The sequence below is a fragment of the Oncorhynchus clarkii genome, chromosome 4, assembly GCF_045791955.1.
Source record: "Oncorhynchus clarkii lewisi isolate Uvic-CL-2024 chromosome 4, UVic_Ocla_1.0, whole genome shotgun sequence".
Taxonomy (NCBI): domain Eukaryota; kingdom Metazoa; phylum Chordata; class Actinopteri; order Salmoniformes; family Salmonidae; genus Oncorhynchus; species Oncorhynchus clarkii.
In genome coordinates this window covers 54,309,404-54,324,546 of record NC_092150.1, presented here as the reverse complement: position 1 = coordinate 54,324,546, position 15,143 = coordinate 54,309,404, and the positions used below count along the sequence as shown (strand labels likewise).

General features: G+C 42.8%; 1 protein-coding gene across 1 annotated transcript; it reads left to right on the top strand.

Moving 5' to 3' along the window:
* Positions 1–159: 159 nt before the first annotated feature.
* Positions 160–14,883, top strand: LOC139406946 (translocating chain-associated membrane protein 2-like). The gene is made up of 11 exons (XM_071150133.1): positions 160–386; positions 2,566–2,629; positions 2,913–3,022; positions 4,169–4,285; positions 4,398–4,456; positions 4,883–4,967; positions 9,180–9,250; positions 10,952–11,056; positions 13,168–13,311; positions 13,506–13,663; positions 13,848–14,883. The coding sequence occupies exons 1-11, from the start codon at positions 267–269 to the stop codon at positions 13,922–13,924; spliced, it is 1,110 nt and encodes a 369-aa protein (XP_071006234.1). The 5' UTR covers positions 160–266; the 3' UTR covers positions 13,925–14,883.
* The last annotated feature ends 260 nt before the right edge of the window (positions 14,884–15,143 follow it).

Genomic DNA, 15,143 nt, shown 5'->3' with positions numbered 1-15,143 from the left:
CTATTTTTACATTCAAATCACTTTAGACACGTTGTTTTTGTTGTAAATAAGAAAATGCTTTGAATGTTCTGCAGCATTCTGTAATTCTGAAGTTGCTAGAAAGGAAGGAATTTCACTTAGCCTTACCTTTAATGAGGAATTCTCAAAACGTCCCCTTTTAGAGTTTGCACATGCGCAGAGCAAGGAGAAAGTTAACTCCTGAACTTCGCAGTCAGTTTTTTTTTGTTGGATAAAGTAAAAAGTCGGGAAAAAGTCATTCTGCTGAAATGGCATTCCGGAGGAGAAACAAGAGTTATCCCTTCTTCAGCCAGGAATTCTTAATACAGAATCATGCCGATATCGTCTTTAGTTTGGTCATTTTCATTCTGATTGGATTGATGTTTGAGGTGAGATGAATTCTGATTCCAATTTTCCCTCGTCTACCTCAGCTGTTTTTTGTTGGCAGGTCCGCTACAGATTCAACCACGAGATATTCCCATGGCATGTAGTTAGTTGAACGTCATGTAATATCTTTCATCTGTTTCATGTGAAAGCAGTTGCAACTAACTTTAACTACCGCTGTTGGCTACACTGTTAATCATTGTGTTATGCCGATATGGCGGTGGTTGGTAGATACAATGTTGCAGTTTTTGTTAACACAATAGCGTTGGCTACCTAGGGTTGCAAAGTCACAATTTATCGTGGTTTGATCACGGTTTATGTGCAAGTTGACAGCGGTGAAGTGGAAGTGAAAGACGGGACGTTTTTTTACAGCATAACTTCCTATCATTTCCTTCGTCTCGACATCGCTCTGTTTCTAGGCTACAGTAGTTCATCTAAAGTAGCTCATTTTGTCAGCTGCAACGGGACTCGTTCAGTCTGAAATGTAGAAGTTTTTGCATAGCCTACGAGTAATCAATTTAAAGTGTGTTGTTTGGTAAGAATTGAAAATTTTAGAGTATGGCACTTTTTTCATTGACGTTAAACTTGAACAAACTAGTTCGGTGTATTTGAAATCAAGGAAAGGCTCATTTTAAGGCACAACTAATTGCCATAAACGAATAACGTTACATGTTCAGTGCCCCTTGGTTCCCGTTGACAAAGCTGTTCGACGAAGGAAGCCCGTTGCACCAATTTGATCGCGTTAACTGCCACGTCTCAATGTTTGAGCGCTGCTGCAGCGGGTTGTGTTGCAGTGAAAGAGTGGACGTGTTTGTTTTTCCGTGCACTGACCGTGACACGAATTGCGTTCTACTTGCGCCCGACCTGTCATCTTAATTCAATTACAAATGTTAGATTAGCGTTGTACCCTTTCGATTTGGGAAGATCATTGAATGCCTCGACAAAAAATGGTCGTCATAGGCCGGCTGATGAATTCGCACGTAGCGAAACCCTTGCTGTAGTCTAATCTGTCATAAACAACCTAGTCTACGGTTGGTTTGGCGAAGTCGTTTGCATTGCTGTGACTGTTTCAGGTATCAATCCGGTATTCTCAGTTCCTTCGCGCTGTTGGCCTTGGTGTGTAGGCTACATATAGACCATGGAGGGGGTTTCCTTGAGCTTTCACGTTTCGGAAAGTCACTGTGGTAACAGTTGACTCTGACCCATGCAAACTAGAACTCGGTGGGGTTTAGTTTTGACACCAGGTGACCCTGGCGCGCGTGGAATGTTGGCAACCTGTTAGTGCGCTCGAGTTTACCGTAAAATAAACGGCGTATCCCTTCGTCCTGGCGAGACGACTCGTTTTTTATATATATATATACAGACACAGCATCGTCCCCCTCGGAATTCACTTTAGAAGAACATCGTCAAATTACCGCCCCAAACGTGTGAGGTGTTTGAGAGAGTTTTCCTTTCCCAAAGTATCTGTGGACTGCAGTAACTACTCGCCCTCTGCAATTGAGGGTTATTGTAACAGTACCACGCCCATTAGCGTTAGATCGCTACGTGCCTTGCCCACGACGCTCTGCGTCACTACATGCACGCTAGCCAGCTAGGACCTGCTAGGTAGCTAGTACACGCGAACTATACCGAACAAAAATATAACCGCAACAATTAACGATTTTACAGTACATTTAAGGAAATCATTCAGTTGAAATGAGTTAATTAGGCCTTAATCTGTGGATTTCACATGGGTGGGCGGGGGAGGGCATTGGCCCACCCACTTGGGAGTTAGGCCCAGCCAATCAGAATGAGTTTTTCCCCACTGGCATGGTTACACGTGTAACAGTTGTGAGGCCGGTTGGACATACTGCCAAATTCGCTTAAACAACATTGGAGGTGGCCTATGGTAGAGCAGTTAACAACATCCTCATGCAACAGCTCTGGTGGACATTCCTGCAGTCAGCATGTCAATTGTGTCAATCGTCACTACATGACGCTATACGGAAACAGTCTGTAAAAAGACAGCCATACACACACAAATGTCCATTAACAGAACTTTATCCACTCCGTATTTGTCTGTCTACTTGCTTTCATAAACAAGAAAGTCATTCATAGGCAAGCCGCTCGCCAGTTTCATAAAACATTAGATATCTAATCTCAGCATATATCTTACATAAATGTGGTTATGCTTCTCTTTTTTAGGCAACAGCAAAAACTGCAATACTGTTCATTCAACCCCAGTACAACATCAGCACCCAGTCACCAGGTTTGTGCCACAACCCCCATTCAACACTACCACATCAGCTATGAGTCTATACCCTATATAGTACACTACTTTGACCAGGGCCCAATGGGCTCTGGTCAAAAGTAGTGCGCTATGTAGGGAATAGGTTGCCATTTGGGATACATCCATAGCCTGTTTAGCAGAGTAGGCTTATCTGCCATTTCTGTCATACCTGTCGTCATCGGTGCATTCCTCGCTGTAGCCTGCTTTGTGTGTACTTTGTCACTCATTATGCCTACCTGCCCTCCACTGTCTGTCTGTCCAGAGGGAGAGGTGACGTTGTACCAGTATGGCTGGCGGGACTGGGCCACCATCCTCTTCTATTTCTTCATCACCATCATCCTCCACGCTGTGGTGCAGGAGTACATCCTGGATGTGAGTAATACCAAGCCTCACTGCATTGTGGGTATTTGTGTTCTAAATGCAACATCCAGAAACTCTGGCATCTTAACTGTCTGTAATTTAAATCCAATAGATGCCAAAATCTTGTAGACTGGAGGCAATAGGGCTAGGTGGGGAGGCCCGCCTTGTCGATACAATGGTAGATAGGGGAACACCGATGGGTAAAATGGAGATTAAACCCTGGAACAATGGAGACTGACTGATCTGAGTAGAAGTTGCCCTTGTATGCACAGAGCTAGGATCAGCCAAATGTAGCATGAACCATTTAAATTGGAAATGCAAAACAGACCTTAGATCAAGGTTGTTGGGCCTACTGCACACATACTCATTATGAGGTCACAAGGTCAAATGGGGTTGTCTTTATGTCTCCTCTCCTATACAAAACCTCCAGAATACAGGGATGTAGCCTGGGGCCGTATTCACAAAGCGTTTCCGAGTAGGAGTGCTTTGTGGTTAGGGGCCCTGGTGCTAGATCTGTTTGTGCTGTCTTGACAACTCTTATGGTCACTGCAATGCTAAACATAAGAGTTGGCAAGACTGTACAAAAAGATCTGGGACCCTGGCTAACAGGAAAAGGATGATAATATTATTTCACACTCTATCATCAACTGTGTTCTACAATGGGTTAACACGGGTGTCAAACCTGTGGTTTAAGACATTTATTTTATGAATAAATCCAAATCGAAACTCTGAAAGAATGGACCTACATTCATACAGTTTCTTGACTGTTCAGCTCGCTAACAATCACCGAAATGAAAGTAAGACAATCAGGGAGCATAAAAAAAATCCCCAAATATGTCTAGAGGAGTTTTTTTTCCCCAACTTTGACAGCGAGGAAATATAACACACTTTCAATGCGGCCCCCCGGAGCTCGTTGAAGACCGACTGTGTCCCCCTGACCCCCCTGGGGTAACACTTGTACGGTACGTCTCTGCTCAAAATGCGTCAGAGTGGTTAAAGATGGCACTTTGCATCTTTTGTTTCTGTACACTTCCTTGTGTATCATTATGACAATGTTTCTATGGAACCAGGAAATTAACCCCATTTTGACACAACCTGTCTCCCACGATATCTGGAACCTATTTGTAATCAAATGCTTTTTTGTTGTTCTGTTTTCAGAAAGTGAATAGGCGTCTCCATCTCTCAAAAAGCAAGAACACCAAGTTTAATGAGTCAGGCCAGCTGTGTGTGTTTCACCTGGTGTCTAGCGTGTGGAGTTTCTACATACTCATAACAGTAAGACACACACACACACACACACACACACACACACACACACACACATACACCAAAGTGTCGCGTAAAGTCAAATCATCATGAAGACTTCCACTAAAGTCTCCCTTTTCAGGAAGGATACCTGTTTCACCCTAGCAGCCTTTGGGAGAACTACCCACATGTCCATGTCAGGTATGATGACTCGGCACTATTACAGGGGTATCTTGTTCCTGTCTGTGTCTCAAATGGCACCTTATTCCCTGTGTAGTGCACTACTCGTGACCAGGATCTGTAGGGCGCAGACACAAACAAGATGTCTTGTGATAACCATTAGCAAAATGGCAATGTAACTTATAGTTTATCTTCCAGTACAGTAAAAATGTAAGATTGTATTCTTCTCAGGTGTAACTATTAGTAGGCCTCTCATGATGGGTTAAACAACCCTTCTCTACGCTGAACCGGGTATGTTACTGCAGGGCTGGAACAGAAGCCTGCACACCCAATAGCTCTCCAGGACCAGAGTTGTCAGGAGAACCCTGCTCTGCATTATATCCTTAAACAACCCCTGTGTGTGTGTGTGTGTGTGTGCGTGTGTGTGTGTGTGTGTGTGTTTTGCAGGTTTCAGGTGAAGTTCTTCTACCTCACTCAGCTGGCCTACTGGCTTCACGCCCTTCCTGAGCTCTACTTCCAGAAAGTACGCAAGGTCAGTGCTGAGGCTGTGAGAAACGGAGGAGTGATATTGGTGTGAAAATGAATAAAATCTTCCTTTACTCTGAATAAGGAATTCTGTCACATCAAATTCCTTATAAAAAGCATTTCCCACCCAAATGTAAAGGCTTTTTCAACATTCATAAGGCACCGGAGCTATCTTCTTTGTGGACCCAGCCTTGCCAGCTGAATTTAAGAATCCACCACTTATTGTTTATAGGAGAGGTTGCAATAATTGGTCCATGCCGACTGCCAGCCACAAAGGAAAATCAGCCAGGCTCTTTTACGCCCTCTTCTGAACGCCCTCTTATAGATGCAGAGGTTGCGCACAGTGTAATGATATGATGATGTGTGAATATTTCTGCCACCCACATACAGGAAAACGGTTCCAAATAAATGACATTATTACGTTTTCCACCACCCATGTTATCTACATTATTAAATGTCCACGTGGGCTGTGCTATGTAGGTTAAACCTCAACTCCAACCCCATTCGATGTGTGGAATGGATGTGGGTGGGGCTAGATCTACATAAGGGTGCTAAAAAAAAAATTTAACTCTTAAAAGCTCTGACGAAGGCCGTGGGGCCGATACGTAAGGTTTATTAAAGAGCAGTGTGCAGGTTTCTTTTTTCTCAAGTGCTTTTTGAACAAAATCACATATTACTTCCTCACCTTGAAAGTTGCGATCCTTGTCCATAGACTGCTTTGCTTTGAAGTTAAGGCAACAAATATGTGAATGTGTCATTTGAGCGAACTATCCTTTTAATACAACATTAGTTTGCACCCACACAACCTCATTCTGAGCATTAACATTCCCGTTGACAGAGAACCAGATGCAGACGCTCTTTATGAATTGAGAGTAGGATGATGTAACCAAGTTGCATTCCATAAGAGCCAAACGGAAGCAAGCCGGCAGAAACGGGGAGGGACCTACCCGAACTTGTCCAATTAGAAACGCATGTTTTAGTTTTTCCATTGCAAAACGTTTTGCTACCGTGCACAAAGCAGTGGTTCCCCCTCCAAAAAAAAAAGATTTGTTGGGGGAATAGATCAGCTGTTATATGGTAGATTGTGGCTTCCATCAATGTAATTGTTTGAATCACCCAATCCCCCATAAAAAAAATAATATTTTATTTAACCTTTATTCAAAAAGACAAGTCGATTTAACAAATTCTTATTTACAATGATGGCCTACCCCGGCCAATCCCTAACCTGGACAACCCTGGGCCAAGGGGACTCCCAATCATGGCCGGTTTGTGATACAGCCTGGAATCGAACCAGGGTCTGTAGTGACACCTCTAGCACTGAGATGCAGTGCCTTAGACCGCTACGCCACTCGGGAGCCCTAAATATGTGCATTTAAAAAATATATTTTCCCATTACCCCACCACCTCTCCCGTAATTTGAGTAAACCAATGGACAACAACACGTAAGTGTCTACTTCCAGTTTATACATGCATACACACAATGGTTACATTTAGTTTATTTTTAGTCCCATCCTTCAGCTCCGCTCAACCCCTCCCATCTACAGTGCATTTGGAAGGTATTCAGACTAGAGGTCGACCGATTATGATGTTTCAACGCCAATACCGATTATTGGAGGACCAAAAAAGCCAATACCGATTAATCGGCCGACTTACATAGTATATATATTTATTTATTTATTTATTTATTTATTTGTAATAATGACAATTACAACAATACTGAATTAACACTTATTTTAACTTAATATAATACATCAAAATCAATTTAGCCTCAAGTAGATAATGAAACATGTTCAATTTGGTTTAAATAATGCAAAAACAAAGTGTTGGGGAAGAACGTAAAAGTGCAATATGTGCTATGTAAGAAAGCTAACGTTTCAGTTCCTTGCTCAGAACATGAGGATATATGAAAGCTGGTGGTTCCTTTTAACATGAGTCTTCAATATTCCCAGATAAGAAGTTTTAGGCTGTTATTTCCCTCTATACCATTTGTATTTCATTAACCTTTGACAATTGGATGTTCTTATAGGCACTTTAGTATTGCCAGTGTAACAGTATAGCCTCCGTCCCTCTCCTCGCTCCTCCCTGGGCTCAAACCAGCAACACAACGACAACAGCCACCACATCGAAGCAGCGTTACCCATGCAGAGCAAGGGGAACAACCACTCCAAGGTTCAGAGCGAGTGAGGACACTAAAGAGGCCTTTCTACTGACTCTGAAAAACACCAAAAGAATGATGCCCAGGTTCACTGCTCATCTGTGTGAACATGCCTTAGGCATGCTGCAAGGAGGCCTGAGGACTGCAGATGTGGCCAGGGCAATAAATTGCAATGTCCGTACTGTGAGACGCCTAAGACAGTGCTACAGGACGGACAGCTGATCGTCCTTGCAGTGGTAGACCATGTGTAACAACACCTACTCCGGATCGGTACATCCGAACATCACACCTGTGGGACATGTACAGGATGGCAACAACAACTGCCCGAGTTACACCAGGAACACACAATCCCTCCATCAGTGCTCAGACTGTCCTCAATAGGCCGAGAGAGTCTGGACTGAGGGCTTGTAGGCCTGTTCTAAGGCAGGTCCTCACCAGACATCACCGGCAACAACATCGCCTATGGGCACAAACCCACTGTCGCTGGACCAGACAGGACTGGCAAAAAGTGCTCTTCATTGACGAGTCGCGGTATTGTCTCACCAGGGGTGATGGTCGGATTCCCGTTTGTCGTCGGAGGAATGAGTGTTACACCAAGGCCTACACTCTGGAGCGGGATCGATTTGGAGGTGGAGGGTCCGTCATGGTCTGGGGCGATGTGTCACAGCATCATCGGACTGAACTTGTCATTGCAGGCAATCTCAACTCTCTGAGTTACAGGGAAGACATCCTCCTCCCTCATGTGGTACCCTTCCTGCAGGCTCAACCTGACATGACCCACCAGCATGACAATGCCACCAGCCATACTGCTCGTTCTGTGCGTGATTTCCTGCAAAACAGAAATGTCAGTGTTCTGCCATGGCCAGCGACGATCCCGAATCTCAATCCCATTGAGCATGTCTGGGACCTGTTGGATCGTTGGGCTAGGGCCATTTCCTCCCCAGAAATGTCCGGGAAACTTGCAGGTGCCTTGGTGGAAGAGTGGGGTAACATCTCACAGCAAGAACTGGCAAATCTGGTGCAGTCCATGAGGAGGAGATGCACTGCAGTACTTAGTATCTGGTGTGGCCACCAGCTGCATTGACTTACTTTTGAACCCCCCCCCCCTTTGTTCAGGGACACATTATTAAATTTCTGTTAGTCACATATCTGTGGACCTTGTTCAGTTTATGTCTCAGTCGTTGACTCTTGTTATGTTCATACAAATATTTACACATGTTAAGTTTGCTGAAAATAAATGCAGTTGACAGTGAGAGGACGTATCGTTTTTTGCTGAGTTTATTTATTTCCTTTATTACCCTACCACCCCTCCCCCTATTGGAGCAAACTAGTGAACAACAACATTTAGGCCTGTATTTCCAGCTTATACATGCTATATACATTTTATGGACAGTTTATTTTACAATAGTTTTATTTTGTTTGTTTTTAACTCGTCCTTCCTCAACCTCTCCCATATATTTATGATGCCCATCCAGTTTGATTTCTATTTTTCATATCTTTCAAACTGTAGTCTTTCAAAAAAGTTCCTAACCTATATATGTTTTACATTAGTTGTTATTTGTCCCAACCTTCAGCTCCATTCAACCCCTCCCATCTATCTCTTTACACCATCCTTATTGGATTTCTATTTGCCATATCTTTTTCAACTGTGCTGTGATGTTTCACAGAAGCTCTGAACCTTTCCATTCTCATTGTTTCTATAGATTGTACATTTTAAAATAAATATTTTTGCTTAAAGTATTATTATATTATTGATCGATTGACTGACTTTTCAGATCATCGGCACTTTGTTGCCGGAAAGTAAAATAACGTTATTAACTGATTTCCCCTAATTTTTAAAGTAACGGTTCTGTTCTGGAACTGTATAGATCAATCTCCTTCACGGTTCTGAATCTGTTTCATGACATTTTTGTTATATTCTGGTGTTCTGTTCCCTGAACCGGTTACAACCCCTGGCCATTACCACTAAATACAGAATTTGAAATCCCATCAAGTTGTGCCATGGTTCCAAAAAAGGTTGGGAACCCACTCCTGATGTGACTGCTCTTGTGTTGTTGTCCTCAGGAAGAGATCCCTCGCCAGCTGCAGTACATCTGTCTCTACCTGCTGCACGTCTCTGCAGCATACCTGCTCAAGTAAGCACATGTACAAGCTACAGTTGGGATGTGACAAATGTTCTTAATGTTTAAAACTGCCACTTTTTATTTTTTATTTTATTTTTTATTGTTCCTACATGGCATCTTGTAGTCTGGTTCTAGACATGCCGTTGACAATGGCTGCATATCAACCGCAATCCTTTCTGTAATCAGTGCGGTGTGATTTCTCATTCCATCCCTTATCGCACTGCAGCCAGCAACGGGTTGGGCCTCACGGTGCCTCCCTTTCAGCACCTGTGCTGCCACTGTAGCTCAATTCCACCTCACAAAGTTTGCATTTCACAACCTTCTTATCTAACTTCTCAAAGTATTGCCATTACAAGGACTTTCGCTGCAGTCACTTCCTTGTCTCACGCTGCAATTTTTTTCAATTGTGAAACGAGGATAACTTGCTGAGCAAATCGTTTTGAAAAATGAATATCTCCTTACGTTACAGCATTGTTTTTAGGCATTTGTTGAATGTTTCTTTTTTCCCTTGATGGTGATCGGGACCTGTTTAGTTTTTTGGCAACTGCCCTGTGATTTGAATGGTTTTCGGTTAGCTCTTCTTTTTAAAACCTTAACAATTTCATTTAAACGTGACATCCCTAATAGAAGCACGTGTACATAACCTCCTAATATTAGCACAAATGCATACAGTATATAATCGCATGAGCACCCACAACAAAGAAGCTTAGATAAGCACATACAGTGCCTTCTGAATTTATTCACTCCCCTTCATTTTTTTCACATTTTGTTGTTCGAGCCTGAATTTAAAGTGGATTACATTGAGGTTTTGTGTCACTGGTATACATACAATACCCCATAATGTCAAAGTGTTATGTTTTTCACAACTTCTACAAATTCATTTAATAATGAAAAGCTGAAGTCTCTTGAGTCAATAAGTATTCAACTCCTTTGTTATGACAAGCCTAAATAAGTTCAGGAGTAAAAATGTGCTTAACAAGTCACATGTTGCATGGACTCATTCTGTGTGCAACATGTGTTTTACATTCATGTTGAATGACTGCCTCATCTCTGTACCCCACACATACAATCAGTAAGTTCCCTCAGTTGAGCAGTGAATTTCAAACACCGATTCAACCACAATGCCTCGCAAAGAAGGGCACCTATTGGTAGATGGGTCAACAGACATTGTAACATTGTAAATCCCTTTTGAGCCTGGTGAAGTTATTAATTACACTTTGGATGGTGTCTCAATATACCCAGTAACTACAAAGATACAGGGATTTCACTGAGGCCAATGGTGACTTTAAAACAGTTACATAGTTTTCTCCTATCACATCCATTACACTGAGGATGGCTCGACAACATTGTAGTTCCTCCACAATACTAACAATGGAGTTGTACTTGCTTTAAGGACTATATAACACATGCATAACCTATACATGGAGTTGCTTACCAAGATGACATTGAATGTCCCTGAGTGGTCTAGTTAGTTTTGACTTAAATCAACTAGAAAATCTTTGTCAAGACAACAAAATGTAGAATAAGTCAAAGGGGTATGAAAACTTTCTGACGGCACTTTACATTAGCATATATAAACACCTATACCTTTAATTAAGAGCACCTGAGTTGCCATATTCATATTTACTCCAAATTTGTACTTGCATAAGGACTTCATAACACATGCATAACCATGTCCTTCTCCCTCACCGCCCCCGCTCTCCCCTCCCTCAGTTTGAGTCGTGTGGGCCTGGTGCTCCTCTGCCTCCAGTACCTGTCTGAGATGGGCTTCCACATCGCAAGAATGTTCTACTTCACTGATGAGAGCCACCAAAAAATGTGAGTTCATACTTCCAACTCAGTGTCCTTGTGCTTAGTGTCCGTCCTGAGATTGGAAGGTTGGGGGGTTTGATCCCTGGTTGAGTCATACCAAAGACTGTAAAAATGGTGCCCGATGCCTCTCTACTTGGCACTCAGATGGATTTGTGCTAATGGCCTGTGATTGACTATCGTCCTGTCCATTATGCTGCTTCACGTTACAGAATAAGAGCGCGCAGGAGACTATGGCTGCTTACTTTTACTTCCAACTGCAAAACAACATGTTGCGGGGTCTACCTTTTAATGAAGTGCTATTCATATTATAATGTGATATACCGTTGAAGTCGGAAGTTTACATACACATGAACCAAATACATTTAAACTCAGTTTTTCACCATTTCTGACATTTAATTCCCTGTTTTAGGTCAGTTAGGATCACCACTTTATTTTAAGAATGTGAAATGTCAGAATAATAGTAGAGAGAATTATTTATTTAAGTTTTTATTTTGTTCATCACATTTCCAGTGGGTCAGAAGTTTAGATACACCCAATTAGTATTTGGTAGCATTGCCTTTAAAATGTTTAACTTGGTTCAAAAGTTTTGGGTAGCCTTGCACAAGCTTCCCACAATAAGTTGGGTAAATTTCGTAGGCCTCCTTGCTCTCACACACTTCTCCAGTTCTGCCCACAAATTGTCTATGGGATTTAGGTCAGGGCTTTGTGATGGTCACTCCAATACCTTGACTTTGTTGTCCTTAAGCCATTTTGCCACAACTTTGGAAGTATGCTTGGGGTCATTCCCCATTTGGAAGACCCATTTGCGACCAAGCTTTAACTTCCTGACTGATGTCTTGAGATGTTGCTTCAATATATACACATTTTCTTCCTCATGATGCCATCTATTTTGTGAAGTGCACCAGTCCCTCCTGCAGCAAAGCACCCCCTACCACATGATGCTGCCACCCCCGTGCTTCACGGTTGGGATGGTGTTCTTTGGCTTGCAAGCCTCCCCCATTTCCCTCCAAACATAACAATGGTCATTATGGCCAAACAGTTCTATTTTTGTTTCATCAGACCAGAGGACATTTCTCCAAAAAGTACAATCTTTGTCCCCATGTGCAGTTGCAAACCGTAGTCTGTTTTTTTTATGGTGGTTTTGGAGCAGTTGCTTCTTCCTTGCTGAGCGGCCTTTCAGGTTATGTCGATATAGGACTTGTTTTTCTGTGGATACAGATACTTTTGTACATGTTTCCTCCAGCATCTTCACAGGGTCCTTTGCTGTTGTTCTGGGATTGATTTGCACTTTTCGCACCAAAGTACGTTCATCTCTAGGAGACAGAATGCGTCTCCTTCCTGAGCGGTATGACGGCTGCGTGGTCCCATGGTGTTTATACTTGCATACTTATTGTTTGTACAGATGAACGTGGTACCTTCATTCATTTGGAAATTGCTCCCAAGTATTAACCAGACTTGTGGAGGTCTACAAGTTTTGGCTTATTTTAGATTTTCCCATGATGTCAAAGCATAGGTACACCTCCAATTGACTCAAATTACGTCAATTAGTCTATCAGAAGCTTCTAAAGCCATGTCATCATTATCTGGAATTTTCCAAACTGTTTAATGGCACAGTCAACTTACTGTATGTAAACTTCTGACCCACTGGAATTGTGATTAAGTGAAATAATATGTCTGTAAACAATTGTTGGAAAAATGACTTGTGTCATGCACAAAGTAGATGTCCTAACCGACTTGCCAAAACTACAGTTTGTTAACAAGACATTTGTGGAGTGGTTGAAAAACGAGTTTTAATGACTCCAACCTAAGTGTATGCCAACTTCCGACTTCAACTGTATAAACAGCACTTCATTACAGCTAAACTATGCAATGTGACATCACCAGACACAGTGGGGTGACTTCCTGAAATACAACCTGCCAAGACTCTCACTATTGGCTCTTCCCAATATCTACATTCTTGGCAAATCTCAATTTTGTTGTTTTCTAAAAATGCTGTGAATATCCCTGATGTGTATAATGACATCTTATTGCTGATTCTACCTTTATTGCAATCAATCCTAGCATAATCACAATCCACTTATGTCATGTACTGATGTGTTCGGTGTGTGTGTGTCCAGGTTTGACGTGTGGGCGGTGTGCTTTGTGTTCACGCGGATGGTGACCCTTACCCTTATGTTCCTGGCTGTGGGCTTTGGGTTGGCCCGCGCTGAAAACCAGGGACTGGACTGGGACTTGGGCAACTTTAACACGGTGCTGATACGGTAAGAGATTTTTGATGGCTGTCTTGAACAGTGTACTTCTATGTCTAATGTACACACACACACACACACACACACACACACACACACACACACACACACGTGTGTGCACACTAATACGATGTCTCTCCCTCTCTCACACAAACGCAGACACACCACTATCTCCCTAACCCTCTCTCTATCATCCCTCTGTATAGAATGACTGTGCTGTTGCTGGTGTGTCTGACCCAGTCCTGGCTCCTGTGGAAGTTTATCCGTTTCCAGCTGAGGCGGTGGCGAGAGTTCAGACACGAACAAGCCTCTAGGAAGAGGGCCGCTGCCAAGCAAACCCCCCGACCTCTTAAGAGAGACTCCCGTGAGTGTACACACACTTTAGAATGGGTTTATAGCACCTCTTATGCCATTGTTCAAGATCAGTAGGGGATTTATAACAGTTTAACAGTTAGAAGATGGTCAATGGTAAGAGTTGAAGCCATTCTATTGCAGCAACAATAACATGTTAATGTGTGATTGCCCTCCTCCCTCCCTCCCTTTTACAGTTGGCCACCATGAAAATGGCGTGATCAAAGCCGAGAATGGAGCCTCTCCTCGGCCCAAGAAGATCAAGGCCCCCTAATGGCTCTACCCGGAATGGCTGCCCTAACAGTGGCCCTGATTTATATGGCTTATCAATCAGATGAACAGGAAACTGGTCCCACACGGTTCATCCTCTTCCTGTTTTGCGTGTTCCAGAGGGGATGCAGGGCCTGGGTCTGTCGCTATGGACACAACACGGCTTTAAAAATGCTGGATGAAAATCCAAAACCAAACCCCCCCCATGAGCCCTGAACAGACATTTACTCTCTCTCTCTACTCTAATATCAGTATTTTATTTTTATACACCCACACCGCCTGCTATGGCCACTGTGTTTTTGGAGTCCCCTTTGTATACAGAACGATGAATATGTTGTTTGTTTGGCACACTGTATGTGTCATATTGAATGTGATGCCTCATGCGTTAAGTACTGTACTGGTGTAGTGTTTGTCGAAATGTCACCGCAGCTGATTTTGAGCTCTGTTGTCACCGTTGAATGAGCAGGCTTCGCTTTTTGTTTTTAGCATTGGTCATATTCATTAGGCACCAAATGGAATGAAACATTGAGGCACTATCTGGACTTGTCCAATAAGAAACGCACATTTTCGGTTTCCGTTGATAAATGTTTGAATGTTTTGTGCCCTAATAAATACGACCCTGGTAATGTGGTGCAGGAAGGATGTTGCTGATACTACGGTGGCCCTAGAGGGACATCCAAATGTGCTGGCTTTGATGCTACCCAGTCAGTGATGGGTAGTGTGTAGAATGGGCGGGACAAGGTTGATATTGGACCAATCATGGGGCTCTGGTTACTCCTTTGCCCTTTCTTCTTGGTCATGGTCGGTGTTACTCGGACCGCATTGTGCTCATGCTGTGGTCACTTGACACAAACCATGCCCATCCTGATGACCATGTATGTTGGATAATACCGCATGCCATTCCCATTGTTTTTGTTAAAGAGGTATCTATTATTACTTAATTAAATAATGCATTTTTCTCAATTGTGATGGTCTGGACTGTTATTTTGTTTTTTACATTAATTGAATCTTTCAACCATAAAACTGATGTGTGGTACACTACACACTAAAATATTAAAAAAACTGATCATTTGCAATTGCCATGATGCAAATCTGTTTTGTGTGACTGTCAAATCCTTGCAACCTCCTTCCTTGCTTCCTCAATTTGTCTGATAGCTCATTGGAGGAGGAGGTCTGAGGGGGGAGCTGGACAGGTGAGGGACAGTTCATATATTTTTTTTACC

Bases quoted from the DNA above. Each gene is read 5' to 3' on its own strand.
- LOC139406946 (XM_071150133.1), top strand. From the start codon at position 267: ATGGCATTCCGGAGGAGAAACAAGAGTTATCCCTTCTTCAGCCAGGAA. The intron at 387-2,565 runs GTGAGATGAATT...TCTCTTTTTTAG, and splicing joins TGATTGGATTGATGTTTGAG to GCAACAGCAAAAACTGCAAT. The intron at 13,312-13,505 runs GTAAGAGATTTT...CCCTCTGTATAG, and splicing joins TTTAACACGGTGCTGATACG to AATGACTGTGCTGTTGCTGG.